Raw genomic sequence first — 18,912 nt, forward strand, 5'->3', positions numbered from 1 at the left:
TGATGTGGTCTGGGCCTGAGCAAGACTCAGCCTCTCTCTTTTTCTTGCAGGTCATCCCCCTGGACATTACAGTGGAGCTGCAGAAACAGATCATGTCTGAACTGGAGATCCTCTACAAAGTTGGGTTATTTAGGGATCAACTGGCTTCAAGGGGCTGTCTGTGCAGGCGGGGTCAATCTGGGGGTGGTGGTGATGAGGATGGGTGGGCAGTTGTGGTAAGAGTGCTGCGGGGACTTGGGTAGGTCTGGGTCTTCTCCCTGGTGATGCCAGCTGAATGTGCCCCCTGCTGTGAGGTCAAATGGTGCAGACTATAAATGAGACTCAGTGGTGCAGTATAGGTGGGAGGTTTTGCCCATACTCAGTGGAGAAAACAAGTTGAAGGCAGCTCATAGGGAACACACAAACACACATGTGATGCGAGTGTGTGTCTGTTCATTGTTTGTGTGTGATTGCATCCCTGTATAACAGTTACTCCCCCCCCATATCTTACAGTGTGACTCTCCGTACATCATCACCTTTTACAGTGCCTTCTTTGTAGAGAACCGGATATCCATCTGCACAGAGTTTATGGATGGTGAGTTTCCTGTCATTGGTATGCAGACCCATTTTCCCAAGTGTGTCTTTGCAGATGTGTTGTTTGTGTATGTTGAGACTAGACACATATTCTTGTGTGTGTTGCTGTTCTTGTTGGCCTGTAGGGGGCTCTCTGGATGTTTATCGGAAGATTCCAGAGCATGTTCTGGGCAGGATTGCTGTGCCAGTGAGTCATTGAATTTTCTGTGATTTAATGCATTTAGCCTATAGTACTTATCCCTTGGAATGCTGGGAGTTTATCTCCTGTCATTTTGGGTCAGGGTTTCATAATGTTCACAAGGAGATAATTCCATCCTGCTCTGCCCTGCCATGCACTGCCCTGTCCCACCTTGTCTTCAACAAGTGACTTTTTTTAAATGTAGCATCTCCAATCACATTCTCATTTGGAATGTCCAATTTGCAAGCTATGTGCATGCATGCTCATATATGACCCCTGCTGCTGGCTTGGGATAGTAAAGACAAGTGAAGTTCTCCTTCAAAACACCCGATGTCAGCCATCTGCTTTGTTTCACACCACAGCCACAAGAGTGGGGGCAGAGGAGACCCAATCATGCGTGTGCGCAGGGAGTGAGTCACGTGCCCAGATGGCCAACAAGTCGTTCGAGCACACTGCTATCCCCCTGACTGAATCCCTCCCATATATCCCTTAGGTGTCACAAAGCCTATTGTGTGGCCACAGTCGGCACTGGCATGGATCGGATTCCATCCAGGACCGTGGCACTCACTCATGCAACATATGACTTCTTTCAAAGGGGAACTCTATTGCTAAACTTAATACAGAAGCTATTCTGTGCCTTCTACCTTTAGGGGGGTCCAGGTAGGAAAAAGGTAGTGTTCATTCAGGATTTATTTTGTTGTTTTTAAAGTCTTTTCTGACCACAGGTAGTAAAAGGCCTGACCTATCTGTGGAGCCTGAAGATTTTGCACAGAGGTAAGGAGTGTGTGTGTGTGTGTATTTATTTGTGTATGTGTTTATGTGCCCTTAAATGATTCTGTTCTTCTATTCTCCCTCCAGATGTTAAGCCCTCTAACATGCTGGTGAATACACGAGGGGAGGTCAAACTCTGCGACTTTGGAGTCAGCACTCAAGTATGTACTGTGTGTGTCTGCGTGCCTTTCTATCACTGAACAATTTGACTGCAACTGGTGTATTTTCAGTTGAAAATCTTGCTAACTGCATTTTTTCCTCTCCCACAGTTGGTGAACTCCATTGCGAAGACATATGTGGGCACAAATGCATACATGGCGGTAAGTGCGATGAACGTTATTGTCAGGAATGTTTTTAGGGCACCATTGTGTTCCTTTGGTCTAGCAGCCATTGCAATGGTAAACAGGGTTAATCATGTTAGCATCACCTCTCTATGAACTGAGTGTCATCTAAGATCTTTTGTACTTTGCCATACATGCCTCCCTTGCTTGTGTTCATTGAAAAATCTACTCCTTCTTTGATACCCATTCACCGGAATAATTGCTGTAGGATGGAGATTAAGCACTTCTCAAAATGAATCAAAGTATTCATTACTAATTTTCAGATAGACAAGCTATCCATTTGTCATTGCTGAGTGGCTTTGAGTGTTGATGATTTGAAGATTGAGTGTTCTGTGTTTAAGTGCTGTTTAGCGGTGAGGTGAGCATACTGTGTGCTAATTAGCTTTGATTTGATTGCATTTCGTCCAGCCTGAGAGGATATCAGGGGAACAGTATGGAATCCACTCAGACGTATGGAGCGTTGGGATCTCATTCATGGAGGTAAGATTTCTGGCTAGTGTTGGTTAATCAAGATATTACCAAAAACAAGTAAAATGACCGTTATCCCAGGAAGAAGCAGATCAGAAGTTCGTAGTAAAAACAGGAAGATTTATTACGCAGCCGGCTACGGGAACAACTCAGCGAGAAAGTTCAAAATAGTACTGGTGGGTGATTAGATTTATACAGTTTAGAGTGGGTACATTTTGCATAATGTCAGTCTGAATCAATATGAAGGTGTAACACGCTCAAACGTATTATTTTTATTTTTTTTGTTTTTTTGTGCAATTTGAATAGTATTCAAATATTGAACCATCGTTTGACAGTCCTACTACTCATAGAAAAACAAATAAGGCACTCTAAATACAAGAAAAACAAACAGGAGCCTGTAACATTCAATCATTGGAAATGCCCAAATGTTTTGTCTAAATGTAGCCCTATTGGCTAATGTTTGATTGGTCGTGACCATCAAAAAAAAAGGAAAAATTGAGTAAATGTGCCGTCAAAACAATTCCATAATTTTGTCCTGCAGAACCTCAAGCCTAACCTTACCTATGTCCTTGGCTCCAATATGGACCCTACTCTAGCCAGGACTTGTCTGCTCACTCCAGTCGATTTCCTACCTGGGCACCAGGCAGGCAACGCACCATACGAGACTCCTTGTCAGGCTGCCTACACCTCTAATAACCAAGTCTCTCAGTTTTACCAACTCCCCTTTACTGGAGGATGTGGCCATCTGTACGCCACATGGCCCATCAATTCTACCTGAGAGAGGTAGGATTGATGAACCATACAAGCTGGGCAAGGTCAATTTCCTGCAAGGGCTGGGATTTGTTGGATACCGCAGCCTCTGAAGATAGTGTACATGCCCTTTTCTGTGCTTTCCCCCTACTGTCACCCCACTCTCTCCCTGCCTGCTCTGGAGGTCTCCCCATTCCCAGCTTTGGCGTGCACATCAGTTATTTAAAGGAAGTTCTATTTAGTTCTTGGAATTTTTCCAATTGTGAACTGTGGAGTCCAACAAGCTGGCCCTCATGATCAAGGATCCTTTTCTTGAGATGCTCAACAAGGTGGCAATGGTGGCAGACGAACTCCCCCGGGAAATTACCTTTTCAGAAGTTTTTCATTGATCATCTTGGCCACATTTTAACCCCCTAAGTATCTCCTTGTCTCTGCCTAAGTCTAGATAGAGTATTTCTGAGACAGAAACATCAAGACCTCAACTTAAAAATACCAGTTAGAAACCGGAGAAGATAAACAAGGCACTTTTAAAGGTATACTGCATGCAGTTTTTTTACGGTCCTTCTAGACTCCTTGAGCGCTCCAAGCAAAATGTCGAGGTGAGGTGGTCAGAGATCTTGAAAATGAATGATTCCATATAGATGGTAACAGTAATTTGGCAGTGTTAAAACGACCTTTTACACTGAGTACGCCCCTTAACATGTGAGAACATCATATGGTACTCTGTTGTGCAGCTATTTTGTGTGTTTCCTCGTTTGGTATTTAGCTATTCTGGATATTTAGTTGGAACTGGGATGTAAATATGGAATTGTGTGTGGAATATTTAACATTTGCAGGCCATAAGTACATTATGGGTGACTTCAATTACCCTGGTATTAATTGGGAAATGATGACTGGACAAGGAAAAAGTGAGGAAGATTTTCTAGATGTTGTTAATACCTTTTTTGCCACAGTATATCAATCAGCCCAAAAGAGGGAAATCAGTTCTGGATCTGGTGCTATGTAATGATCCGGACAGAATTTGTAGCATCGAGGTAATTGAGCTACTTGGGACTAGTGATCATTCTTTCTGCGCATGCCCACCGTCTTGACGTAAATGCCAGGTGACGTACGTTTCTCTCCACTGATCAAACACGTGATGTAGGGGTGGGCGATATGACCATATGTCTATGGATATGACAATATTAGATTGTGAACGATTAAAATGTCTCCACGATCTGCCTTTCCAGAGAGATCTGGAGTATCGGGCTACAGTGAAACTGCACATTCTATCAGTTGCACTGACAACGCTCATACAAGGAATCCAACGTTGTTTTCTCAGCCAAACCTAAAATCTATTTTTTTTGTACTTTCGCAATTTTTTTCTGTGACGGTAAGTAAGTCAGAGGTGGTCCAGCGAGTTCTTTTGGTTGCTAAGGGGATGTGTGTCGACCACCCCATATAAATGAATGGAACTTGACATAAATTTGCTAGCATACTGTAGAAGTGTCCTATCTTCCATATTTGAGATTAATTTGAGGAAGGGTGGTGACTATCAGCACGTCTAGGAATCTGTACATATTCACAGTTGTAAGCCAAGTCGCAGGATGCATAATAGCCGTTAGGAAAGCAGTTTGAAATTATTAAGCAATGTCTGCGCCGTTGCTTTTAATGGGTCGCGATTAGATCATTCCGAGCGTGTTGCTTGTCTTAAAGTTGATACTGTAAATAAGACTATTAATATAACTACATGTATATGTATGAAGTTGGTTTTTTACATTTAGAAAGTTTATTATGTGTATTGTTTATACAGGACTTACATTTTAATAGGTAACAATGTCCATTTATCTCTAATAAATATGAAGTAAATACACTACCGGTTAAGGTGATCGAAACACGTCCCCCCCCTCGGGTGGTCGATAATAGCTGCTCTCACTCTAGCTAGCTATATAGTTAGTACAGGTGCGCCATGGGTCTGGATGGCTGACACTATGGAGAAGTTGGTCCCTAAAAAAAATTTGACGTCTGTGATATGGAACTGGTTTGGGTTTTCCAAAACACCGTTATTTGCAAAGTTTGCAAAGAAAATGTTCGCACATCAGATGGCAACATGACAAACCTTTTTATAATCACCTCAAGAGAAAGCATTGTTGAATGTTAATACTTTGCAGAATTGCACTTGATTAAAATCTGGTACTTTGGTCTCTGTTATTCTTTTTCTTATAGGTTTTGTTCCCTTGAAAGGCAATATTTTCTTAAATAGGGATATTAGTTTGATTGCACTGTTCATTCACTTGCAAAATAGTCTTAAATACCAACATGAAAAATAATCGTGATCATGCCTGAAAATCGTGATATGATATTTTTGCCATATCGCCCACCCCTAACTTGATGTATTCATCACTTTTGCGCATGTCACACAGCTGTTCTGATTAAATGCGTCAGCGCATGAGAACACCAGACCGTATTAGATCATATCCAATGTAAACAGTTGACCCGAAATCTTCAATCGGAATGATTTTAAATCAGAATGAAAAAAAGTGTGCATGTAACCGCAGCTATTGACTGGGTGAAACTTTTTAGCTGAAAGACTGTGAATGAAAAGTGGGGTAGGTTCAAAAGGGTTATTGAAGCGCATTGTAAATTTATTCCAAAAGTAAGGAAAAGTAAGTTGAAGACGCGCTCTCCCCAGTGGATGAACAAAGCCATACGTGAGAGTTTGAGAAAAAAACAAAACAGTATAAGATATATAAAAATGACTCCCCTGAGAGTAATGAGGCTGAAGATTGTAATATGCGTCCTGAGGTTAAAAAAGAACTACGGGAAGCCAAGAGGGTCTTTGAAAGGCAGATTGCCCGAAATTCAAAAAATAATCCTCAACGTTTCTTTCAATACTGTAGAAGGAAAAGAAAAGTCAAAGAGGATTTCAGGTGCATCAGGAATGAAGAAGGAGCATTGCTTTCTAAGAACAAAGATATTGCTGATGCCTAGTTATTTTATTGAGAGTTTTACTAGAGAAGAGGTTACTAATAGACTGGAAGACATATTCAGTACTCAGAATGACTTATCAGATATTGAAATACAGAATAAAGAAGTACTGGATAAATTACTTGAACTAAATACAAACAAGGCATAGACCCAAGAGTACTAAAAGAGTTAGCGGAAATCATTTTTAAACCACTGGTAGTTATTTTTAGGTAGTCCTTAGAAACTGGAGAAATATAATAGCTAGATAGCATGCATGCTGTATCGAATTCAGTTCCTCTGATTGAAATAAATTCAGGTGAACTACCAATGCCTAGGCAGTTATGCCGCATTTTATCATTAGTGAATCCTGATGAGGGGCAGTCTTTGTTTGTGAAGTTGGCTACACGTCACTAAGATAACATGCAATTCAGTTCCTGATTGAAAGAAATGCCAAGCTAGCTAAGTTGCAACTATACTGAACAAAAATATAAATGCAACACTTATCAATTTCAAAGATTTAATTGAGTTCAAAGGTAATAAATGTAAATCAGTCAACTGAAATAGATCCATTGAGCACTTATCTATTGTTTTGGGGATACATATATGCGTTTGTTAATCACAGATTCCCCAAAAAAGAAGATACCATGAAATGAACAGAATACCGATCAGTGTCTAGTGTGACCACCATTTGCCTCATGCAACACATCTCCTTCACATTGAATTGATCAAATTGTTGATTGTAGCCTGTGGAATATTGTCCCACTCCTCTTCAGTAGCTGTACGAAGTTGTTGGATATTGGTGGGAACTGGAACACTCTGTTGTATGCACCAGTCCAGAGCATCCCAAACATGCTCAATGGGTGACATGTCTGGTGAGTATGCAGACCATGGAAGAACTGGGAGAACATGGAAGAAGTGGCCATCGAAGGTGAGCGCTTGCCCACTCACGTCGATTGTGACACCAAACTTCAGACAAATCAAGACCCCGGTGAGGATGTCGAGCACGCGGATGAGCTTCCCTGAGGCGATTTCTGACAGATCTGTGCAGAAATTCTATGGTTGTGTAAACCAACTGTTTCATCAGCTGTCCGTGTGGCTGGCCTCAGACGATCCCGTAGGTGAAGAAGTCGGATATGGCGATCCTGGGCTGGCGTGGTTACACGCGGTCTGCGGTTGTGAGGCCTGTTGGATGAACTTACAAAATCTCTAACGACGCTGGAGGTCGCTTACGGTGGAGAAAGGAACACCCACGACTCTGGCAACAGCTCTACAGGACATTCCTGCACTCAGCGTTCCAATTGCATGATCTCACAACTCTTGAGGCATCTGTGACATGGTGTTGAACAACAAAAAAACTCAGCATATAAGGGTGGCCTTTTATTGACCCCATCATAAGGAAAACCTGTGTAGTGATCATGGCTTTTAATCAGTATCTTGATATGCCACACCTGTGCAGGAGATGGATTATCTTGACAAAGGAGAAATGCTAGCTAACAGTGATATAAACAAATTTGTGGGCAAAATTTGAGAGAAATTAGATCTTTGTGCACATAGAACAAATCTTTGAGGTATTATTTATTACATATTAAAAATGGCTGCAAAAATAAAAGTGTTGCGTTTATATTTTTGTTCAGTGTATAAACAGTAACATCAGTTCCCATAGGGAGGAAGACATCTTGATGGGAGAACAGAATTGAATACAAATATTCCCCAACCTCGGGCATCTAGCTGCCTAACAAAACTAGCCAGCTAAAGTAAGTTTAGATCTAACAGAAAACAGCCCAACTTCATCCCCTTGGTGAACTTCAGTTGACGCCACTGAGGAAAAGCAATTCCAAGGTTGACTCTAGTTACTGAACGAGCCCTGTCAGCCTGTCTTTTTGCTTTGTTTTATCTAGGCTTCTTAGCATTCATTGCAGCAGCTAATAAGCAACAAGCACTTCTGGAATCTGATCCCAAACCACAGGCTCTGTAGCCACGCCCACCCCTCCCCTCCCCACACAGAAAAGCGTGCCACATGCAGAAACATCCCAAACACATTTTAGAATAACAAATACAGGTAAAAGGTGCAGAAATTTTATGAAACTAAGTAAAGACGTATATTTCCAGTGCATCATAAATATGCCTATGCATTGTTATTATACCCTGCAGTCTGCCTTCAACTATCTAACATTAAGCATTTAATTCATAGCACGAAAAAATAAGGACCAGATGCAGATTCAGTCAGGTTATAATCACCTAATTTAGCATTTACTAAATGAAAATTACTGAAAGAAAATACAGGTAACCCTTGTATGAGGTCATATTTTATATCTGAGGACAAAATGTAGCCAAATTTATCTAGAATTGGATTACAATAAACTATAGTTAATGTTAGCAACTTAACAATTAATTAGAACTATCTAACAACAGTTAGGACTGCTCCTGAGAGGGCGAAAAATCACAAAAAACCTTGTCAGCAAGAAGATGGCCGAATTAGCTATTTTGCCAGCCAAGTGCTTAACGGAGATTAAAAAAATTAACAATTTCACCTCTGTTCCCGAATGGCAACAAAGATTTTCACCTGAGGTGTCTTTCTTATGATATGGGTTTTAAAAACTCAATCAATTGCACACTTGAAAGCACAGTACAATATAATCCTCCTCCAAATCTTCCAGACTATTTGGAATTTGGAGGAAAGATACAGTCGCTATTGGGTGAAGTCTAGTCAGTGTTTTTGAGAAGCTAGCAGACATCTGTGTAGGACAACTGCAACCTGGCCTTAGCTCTGAGTTGTCATTTTTGTGAAATAAGACTATGGGCTATGTTTCTAGATGAGAGTGATGCCCTCCCAGGATTAGTGAACACCATCTCTTTTTAAAAGACCAGGTCTTCCCCAGAAAGTTTCCCAATTGTCTATAAAGCACGTTATTTTGATCCACACCTCTCCGATAACCCACAATTCTGATGTAGATTTTGACGCTACGCAGAATAGGGAATGGACCAGAGGATTGCAAATTGTAATAGTATTTTTTGGAAGTTTTAAATGTTCCTCCATTCCTGTCTCACTGACTATCTTGTCCTCTTTATGTGTGCCTCCAATCCTCCTCAAAAATGTCATTTGCAATTAGAGCCCGACCGATATATCGGTTTGGCCAATATATCGGCCATTATTTGACTTTTTTGACGACATTGGGATCGGCAGTTATGCAGCCGATGTGTCCTGATTTTTAAATAAGTATAATAAACAAATAAAAACATTGATTATTTATCTGTACTTGCCTGTTCGAACATTGTAATTACTATTTACTAGAATTATCCAGTAGAGGGAGCTCTAATACAAGTGTGAACTGCAGCAGCTGACGCGCTACTTCTGTAATAAGACGTTTGTCACTCGTGCCTCATCCAGTATTCTCCACTGCAAGACTTGTCTGCACAGATTCGATTGCCGCAATAAAGGTATGTATATTTAGTGAAAGTTTTTAATGAAATGCGTTTATACGACCACTATGTTTATCAATCCTCATTATCAAGCGAGCGAGCTAGCTAACATATTTGGTTCACTTTAGCAAGCTAGCTGGCTAGCAACCCTTTATGAAGTGGCAGTGAGCACATGAGCAGCGTAGGATCTACATTTCCAGAGGACATCGCTGTATTCTCAAATAAATAACCAGCCAAAATAAAATGGTGATTGAATGCATCACACATTTGTTTTTTATCTGAGATAATGATATTAGCTACTAGGCTATATGATGCTGTGTCAATAGCCAACACGTTATTGCAAGCGAGTGTGTCATCTAGTCACGCGTCATCGTAGCAAGCTAACCAGACAGTAAAAACTCTGATAAAACACTTCTAACGTGGATCATTTTAAGCCATGTTATCTAGCTTTGTCGTGATAACATGAGAGAAGGATTGCTGTTGGAGAAGTGAATCAACCAACAGTTAGCCTGGGTAACCTGCACGAAAGCGCATTGTAGTTTTTTTTCACGTATTTCATCCAGTCAATTTAATTTCATCTAACGTTACACTTGATTCACTCTTTAGCTCCGCTAGATAATGTCTTACTCTTTGAGATCATGTAGTAGAAATAAAATAAGAAAATATAATTCATTTAACTTACTGAGAATATATCATTTGAAATAATGAGGCTGTGTCAATAGCTAATGCGTTATTGCCAGCGAGTGTGTCATCTAATCACGCGTCAGAGCGCATTGTAGTTATTTTCACCACCGAATTCTTATGGACAGGGAAGCTTGGTAGATAAAGTTTTACTCTTTGAGATCATGTAGTAGGAATAAAATAAGAAAATTTTATTAATTTACTGAGAATAGATACTAAGAAATAATAAAAACGAATTAATAACAACAACAACAATAATTTTAATATTCATAAAAATACATGTTTGAAACTGGAAAACTGATTTTTTTAAATTAATTTTTTATAGATGACTGGAAAAGAAAGGAGTAAAAGCAAGGTGTGGAGTTATTTTGATTTCACACACTTAAAGATGGTGTTAATATATATATTTAATTTAATATCATCTTTTACATTTTTTTATCTAAAAAGTTCTTTGTGTGTTTATTTCTATTTTTATTTGTTTGCTTATAAGTTAAGTGTTCTTAAATATAGAAACTTTAATAAAATATAAGTTTTTCAAATTGATTTGAAAACGTTGCACTTTTTGACCGAATATCGGTCAAAACATCGGTAATCGGTGGGCTAGGACTCTCCAAAATCGGGATCGGCATCGGACCCAAAAATCTGGCATCGGTCGGGCTCTACTTGCAATGTCAGATGTCAGGTTTATTTCTGGAGAAGGGTGAAACTGAGAAGCAGAAGATGACTATAATCTAGAATTGCCTAAAATGCAAGAATAAAATGCAGCAAAATAACTCAATGGCTACATAAGTTACAATGCCTAGTAATATAAATATGAATTGTAGCAGAAAAGGTACAGATAAATATAATGTATGTATCTTAATGTAATAGTGTTACAGAATGCATCAAAGCTGTACTAGTTTTATCTTAATTAATTTTTCTAAGCCGAATACAAGGTATGTATACTGTATGATAGACCAGATGTATGAACTACCATGAATAATAATTGCGTTATGAGCTGACAATCGTCATTAAAATAAAAATGTGAAACATCACATCTTGCTATACAATTTCAACAAAAATCCAAGATGCTTAGACAGTAATGATGTGCCTACCGTGCTACCAAATGTGTAGTATGTGGAAGATGGATGACAAAAAAAGGTGACAAAAACATGTGACCATAAAAAGGTGCTGTTTACCTGTTTGAGAATGATTTCCTGAAAGACACATGACTGACAAAGGCTAAAGGTCCAGTAGCTGCATAGCATGAATATCCAGCAGGGAGCGACAAAAGCATCTGAAAGGTCAGTGATAACACAGAAAACAGAACACCCCCTGTCTATTACATGTCTAGTCCTAAAGAACAGAAATTCTGAAAGTCTGTATTTGCCCTTGTAGAGGTGATATAGCTCAGGAGGTAAGAGCGGTTGACTGGCAGTCGGAGGGTTGCCGGATCAATCCCCCGCCCTGGGCGTGTCTAAGTGTCCCTGAGCAAGACACCTAACCCCTAATTGCTCCCAATGAGTTGATTGGTACCTTGCATGGCAGCCTTTCACCATTGGTGTGTGTGTGTGAATGGGTGAATGAGAGGCATCAATTGTAAAGCGCTTTGGATAAAAGCGCTATATAAATGCAGTCCATTTACCATTTAGATTCCTGAGATGGGTATAAAGCTAATTATGGCCTGGTGAAGAGTTGGGCACCATCTTGTCCATACACCTTCATCTGTGCTTTGTGGACCTTCTCATCTTTGCTTCCAAGCTCAATATTTGGCTAGCTGAATTATTATTATTATTATTTCACATTTGCAGTGTTGAAAAGCATTACTTTTTCCATTTGTCCTAGAAAGCATTTCTGAGGCTCTGTACCTGATGTCGCTAACATTTATATAGATCTTTGATGTCAAATTTACTAGGGGAAGTTGAGAAAGTACCTACTTTCTGTGTAAGAAAGGGAGGGGTAAGTATATAAAGTCTGGGTTGGTGGACTCTGGACTCAAGGGTCTTGAGTTTGTGATAGCTAGGGTTGTAGGTGCCTTGTGAGCGAACCTTGGAGATCCAGCCGGTGAAAGTATTGAAACATGATTCTTCATGTGATTTCTATCATTCTCCCCCAATCTCTGCCCATAAGGGAGACATGAGATAGGTTGAACATCCATGTACAGTTTGTTCAAGCAAGTACCTTTCCACATGGGTACTGTTAGTGTTTGAGGGTACTCTGAGATTTTTGAAGGCCCCCATAAATTTGGTGCCCTGATCATAGAGAACCTGCTTGTCTGGGCTGCATATTGAGATGAACCACTAGAGAACCTTTACAAAGATTGATGTGTCCATGCACTCAATGACTACCAAATAAATGGCTCTGATAATTGGATATTTAAAGATGATGCCTCAACATCTGCTGTTTGAGTAACGTCTTCAAAGACAGACCAGATCCCAAACGTGACGACCAGCATTTGTGAATAGTGGTTCAGTGCTGTGTTGATGTGCATGTAGTTTGGCCATCAGATGTGTCTACAAAGTAGATCAGTTTATGTAAGGTCACAGGAAAATTATGCTGCTCACACATCTTTCATCGCAACTATCCACATAACAGTGGGTATAAATATGAGATGACACACATTCCACACTCTGAAATTATCCATAAATGTGAAAGCTCAGAGAACACACAAATGAGACATACGGTTGTTGACCTTCATATAGCAGGTAATGGCTGTAAAAAAAATAGCTAAATGCCTTACAATATTCATGTCCACTATTAAGGCAGTTAAGACAGTTTAGAACAACGGAAGCTGCGATAAACCTGCTTGGAAGAGGGGTCAAGTATATTTTGCCCCACACACTGAAACATTCTACAGGGAAAACGGGTGGAGAATTGCAACGGATGCTTACTGTAGTTTGCGATACATCATTGGAACTTTGATTGGAAACAAGAAGGTTAACTTTCTACGGAATCAAGCTTTGACAATGAACATCCAAGTCTACTGACCTCAAAACCCCATTGAAAGCTGAAGAGGAGAGTCCTCATGCAAAACCCATAGACTGATGAATTCTGAATAGCCTAGCCATGAATGAAGGGGTTCTTCAATTCTCAGATTCTGAATGGAGGAATTCAGAATCTCAGAAAATTCATCAGTCTATGGGTTTTGCTCATAGCTCAGAAGCTGTATGACAAACCCTGAGTCCTTCTGGAAAAACATTTTGTGGTATGATGAGGCTAAAATTGAGCTCTGCTATGTTTGGTGCAAACCAAACATTATTCCTATCATCAAGCATGGCTGTGGCAGCACCATGTTATGGGGCTGCTTTTTTAGCTGGAGGGAGTGGGAAGTTTGTTGCCATCATGGTCAAGATGGAGACAAATATAGGCAAAATCTGTTCCAGTCCACAAGAGATCTGCGTTCATATTCATATTCCAACAGGATAATGACCCAAAGCCCATGACAAAAACTATGAAAGAATGGTTTAAAAACAAGAATGTCAACATTCAAAGCTGGCCCACAATAAACAAAGTCTTTCACTTTTGGAGAGATGTTAAATAAAAATATTTTTCATTATAAATGTGAAATGTTTTTTTTTTTTTTTTTGGGGGGGGGGTATGCTGTCTTAAGGCACTGTAAATATTGATGCATACACAAAAGAAAAGAGCCATGTTGAAGATAATAATAATAATGTTACTTTCAAATTCAACTTTGTTTTTTTTTTTTTTGTTTTTTAGCTTTTTATTAATGAGCCTTTATTTTTTAAAAGTAAATAATCTCTTCTTTTGTTTTTATTCACAGCTAGCACTGGGAAACTTCCCCTACCCCCAGGTGAGTTTCAATTTACACACTTCACTAGAGCAGTGTCCTCCTGGTGGCAAGATTCTGTGCAGTGCAGTATATTTAAATGAAATGAGTAGTTCTTAATTTCAGTTCAACTGAATTTCTTTTGTATAACGCCTTTTTAGAGAGAATTGTCACAAAGGTGCTTTACAGAGACACTGAAAGAATACAATTAGCCCACTGCACTGGGTTATTGGTTGGTGGTGTCGGTGGGGGGTGTTGAGTAGTGGGGTCAGTTTTGGGTTGTTTTCTCAGGTACAAGTCAGATTTGGCCCACAAATTACATTGATTGGGGAATAATGTTAATAATTGGTGATTTGGGGGAGGGGTTGCAAAGGTCTGAGTTGCAAGGAAAAAACTACAAGATGTCAAAACAGCATCTTGATATTATCATCATGTCAGTTAAACAGTATGCCAATATGGTAGCCTTATAACAACTAGTCAAGGAATGGGCATCTAATCTAATCTAATCATATAACCAAGCAAAAATGAATAATATAACCTTAACTTTCGATGGTGAATTGAAGCTTCATGCTTTTCACTGCTGTATACTTGTCAGTCACTTGAGTAATTGTGATAGTCTGGGCCTTCTGTGCCTGTAGTATTCCCAAAATTTGAGACTTTGTGACAGCAGATAAATCTTTAGTTGTCTCAGTGATATAAAATGTCTGCTTATGCAGAGGTGACTGGTATATTCAGGTACAACATATTATGGCTGGCCCCGAACATTTGAATGGTTTGGAATTTGTTCGGTATATTGGCATTCGAATCTCAATTCAGGATTCGGGTGATTCGTTTTTTTAAATTATTATTATTATTATTATTGTTTGTAATTTGAGGATAGGTTAGATAACCTAAAAAAAAAACGCAACGGGCGTCACTCACTCTGCAAACGCTTCACTCCACGTGTTCATTAGCACAATGGCGACTACGAAGAAATCGGCAGTGTGGAAACACTTCAAAATTACCGATGACAAGAATGGTAAATGGACTGCATTTATATAGCGCTTTTATCCAAAGCGCTTTACAATTGATGCCTCTCATTCGCCAGAGCAGTTAGGGGTTAGGTGTCTTGCTCAAGGACACTTCAACACGCCCAGGGCGGGGTTTGAACCAGCAACCCTCCGACTGCCAGCCAATCGGTCTTACCTCCTGAACTATGTCGCCCCATCAAGAAAAAGGCTCAATGTCAAATATGTAACAAGCAACTGGCATACCATGGCGGCACATAAAATAACCAATACCTTCTTTAAAATAAAGAAGAAGAAATGTACCATTTACAATACTAGCTTAGATTACTTTATATTCATAATTTTGGAAGAAATAAAGTGCCAAAAATGCAGATTGTCTAGGCAAAAAATCTAAAATTTATTTTTAGTTCGCAATGAAATACTGGGAGATTGCATATATACAGCAGGTTAAAGTATACTTGTCCTGGATCAAAAAATTCTTGACCACATGTTCATAAAATCTATGGGTGGATATGTAGAATTAATAAAGATCTATGAAGCAAAAACTAAGCAGTGTACCCAGCCTCTCCAAATCTACCCAAAATGTCTAAATTATGCATTGCTGTAAATCACAACAAATTCACGTATTTCAATACAAATCAACTGTTTTTACTCAAGAAACTCATTGTGCATCATTTTCAAGTGGTAATTACATGCTTTCTGTCAGTACAGTGGTCTAAAATAGCTAGGGGTCCAGAAACAAATCCAAAATATCTCCAAAAAGGAATATAGTGCTTTTTGTCCATTGTAAAGCATATAAATGAGCCCCTTATGAAGGTTTAAGATGAAACATTGATATCAGATTTAAACATAATGCTAAAATATTGTCACACAATGCTGCACAGTACCTAAATGTGCAATAATTAACTCTTGTATGTATTTCTATACTCTGTACTCTTGTATGTTTTCTTGTATGGGGATGGGACGATATGAAAACAAATTTCAACCGTTCATCACCTTTTGGCAATGTTCCAACACTCCTCATCAGTGTTGTATGCGTCACAAAAACTATTACACTACTAACCAACACTTTACATTACAGTGTGAAATATCCACATTATATAATACCACTAACCTATTTAAAGACACTCAATTTCAAAAATAACGCATATAACCAAAATATTTTGAGCAGTAATACTTACACAGCAATGATTAAATCTTATCTATGTTCAGTAGATGGAGACAGAGACAGTAAATCAATGACAGTTCTATCCGCTTCTGTTTTTCTCCAGAAAACGATGTCAGATAGGTCTATCAGCAAACATATGGCTTAGCTATGCCCAGAAGTCCTCAATAATAATAGTATTTTCCAAGAAATTACGAAAAATCGTTGACGTTTTAATGCTACCTTAGAGTGAATGCGTAAGTGAATGCGATGATAACAAAACTTTCGATTATGCTGACCAATAAAACGCTATTTCAAAAGCAAAATTATACATGTTATACATCTTTAGAAAGCTCATACTCTCACCTACTGAATAAATTAATTGTCAGTCAAGCCAGACTGTACTAAATAGGGCGACAACGCCATAAACAACACGTGTGGTATTATGCACAGCTATTTTGGAAGGTACCCAGGCATCACAAATGCGCATATATTTCACAAACGGATTGTCCAAGACAATATATAACCACTCAGTCTCAAAAGGGACATCTCTATGCTTAAAACCAATGGTAAGGTTGTATATTTATTCAATATTTTGTCCCAGATATTGACTGTAGAATGACATGGTATAATTTTTTAAAACTATGTCTCATTGGTTGAATTTGCATTAATTATTGCGATCGCAATTTCCTGGAGGGATTAAAAAGTGGCACCAAAACAAGGCACCGAAACTTGCGTAGTGATTCGGTCCGGTCGGTGCTGACCATTAAGGCGCCGGTTTTCGGTACCCAACCTTACTTCTGACTCCTGTGTCCATGAGACATTATCCTGAAAGGCTTGGGGATCATCCAGGTATTTTTTTTTGCAAATATAAGACGAGAATTGATGTTTCCCTTGGTTAGCAGTGGTTTTCTCCCGTAGCAAGGCGGAAACCACCCTTTTTTTCCCAGTCTCTTTTTTATTGTGTAGTCATGAATATTGACCTTCGCTGTGGTTAAAGAGGCTTGAAGTTCCTTGGATGTTCTTCTGGGATCTTTTGTGTCTTCCTGGATGACTTGTCGCTGTGCTCTTGGAGAAATTTTGGCAGGCCTCAATGTGGTTCAGTAGAGTCCCAGAGCCTTAGAAATGGCTTTGTATCCCTTTCCAGACTGATATATACTGAACAAAAAACCCTCCTGTGCCATCATTTGTTTGTTTACTTTTGCTGCAGTGAACTGTTTTGGGAAAAGCTAGAAACAGGGAAATTCACTTATGCAGTAGACAAATTAACATAATGTCAAATAAGAGTCATGTTTTGTATTTGGTTCCATATCATTTGCATGCCATGACTTCCTGATGTCTGTGACCTATCAACATCATCAGAGTCTGGATATCTTATTTTCAGGTTGTCCTACAAGCGATACAAAAACTCTTTGCATTTGAATGGATCTCTATGGGAATTGGGGGGTGGAACTAGATTCAGCTGTAAATTATGCGGACAAAAATGGAACACATTTTTTGGCTAAATGGCTCTAAGTCATCAAGGGTCCAAGGTATCAAACCACCGTGCTGCTGCCAGATATGCAGTACATACTACAAGCATTGTTTCTCCTGAATATTTTTTCCATTGAGTTCGACAGGAACATTAATCAGGAGAAACAATGATTGTAGTATCTATTGCATATCTGGCAGCAGCACGGTGGTTTGAAGCTCATTTGATACCTTTTGGTGGAGAAATGAACACCCATGACTCTGGCAACAGCTCTACAGGACATTCCTGCAGTCAGCATGCTAATTGCATGATCTCTTAACTCTTGAGGCATCTGTGACATGGCGTTGAACAACAAAAAACTCAACATTTTAGGGTGGTCTTTTATTGACCCCATCATAAGGAAAACCTGTGTAGTGATCATGGCTTTTAATCAGCATCTTGATATGCCACACCTGTGCAGATAATGTATTATCTTGACAAAGGAGAAATGCTAGCTAACAGTGATATAAACAAATTTGTGGGCGAAATTTGAGAGAAATTAAATCTTTGTGCACATAGAACAAATATTTGAGGTATTATTTATTGTGCATTAAAAATGGCTGCAAAATTAAAAGTGTTGCGTTTATAATTTTGTTCAGTGTATTTCAACAAATTTTTTCTCATCTCTTCTGGAATATCCTTTGATCCTGGCAGTATGTTTATAGAAACCTTGTGGGGACTACTTCACTTTCATGTTAAGGTTCAATATGAGAGTATGGGTGTTTTTATAACTTTTTTCATTAAATGGAACCCCTCCTGTTAAGACTTGTATGGCTTAATATGTTGTAAATGCCCTCAGCTATGGAAATATATTGTAAAAACCATACAAAAGATTTCAGTTTTTTTTAACCCCAACCCTTATTTGAAATGTTGACCTATGCCATTATTTTACAGCGCACTTTGGGTAGATGACGTAAATTGTTGCACTGGAGGTGAACTCCATTGTTTTGTTCAGCAGTTGTGGTTATTAATAGTGAAAAATATTAATACAATACCACAGAATTATTTGTGTGTGATGTGTTACACGGGTTATCTGTGAAGAGGGTGGATTTAATAAACATCTTAGTGTATGAGCACATATTATCATTTAGGGATTAATCTATGCATTTAAAGGAGGTATTATCACCGGTTTAAGCTCATATCCTTATGTTGTTATTGATCCACGTCGTATATGTACAATAACATTACATCAATTAAATTAATGTGGATGATGACATTAATGTGGATGTGGTGATTTCAGTTTCACCAAAAATCATAGTTTGACCCATATGATAAAGTGACTTTGAACAGTTGCTGCTGGAAAGCACAGATCTTTACTAAGGCAACTTTTCCATCTCTGTTGGCATAGGCGAGCAGT

At 39.0% G+C, this 18,912-nt stretch overlaps 1 protein-coding gene across 14 annotated transcripts in view; it reads left to right on the plus strand.

Annotated features, from left to right (window-relative positions):
• map2k5 (mitogen-activated protein kinase kinase 5) overlaps window positions 1-18,912 on the plus strand; it is a 235,386-nt gene that overhangs the window by 101,581 nt on the left and 114,893 nt on the right. For all 14 annotated transcript variants that reach the window (XR_010330020.1, XR_010330021.1, XM_064335646.1 and 11 more), the window contains 8 exons: window positions 51-119; window positions 493-574; window positions 699-760; window positions 1,477-1,525; window positions 1,610-1,683; window positions 1,792-1,842; window positions 2,272-2,343; window positions 13,889-13,918. Coding sequence is in view for 12 of the 14 variants with exons in the window: in XM_064335646.1 (XP_064191716.1) it covers window positions 51-119; window positions 493-574; window positions 699-760; window positions 1,477-1,525; window positions 1,610-1,683; window positions 1,792-1,842; window positions 2,272-2,343; window positions 13,889-13,918 (489 nt within the window). In the remaining 2 variants the exon portion in view is untranslated. The remainder of the gene's footprint in view (window positions 1-50; window positions 120-492; window positions 575-698; window positions 761-1,476; window positions 1,526-1,609; window positions 1,684-1,791; window positions 1,843-2,271; window positions 2,344-13,888; window positions 13,919-18,912) is intronic.

Source organism: Anguilla rostrata, chromosome 5 (assembly GCF_018555375.3).
Source record: "Anguilla rostrata isolate EN2019 chromosome 5, ASM1855537v3, whole genome shotgun sequence".
Lineage (NCBI taxonomy): Eukaryota > Metazoa > Chordata > Actinopteri > Anguilliformes > Anguillidae > Anguilla > Anguilla rostrata.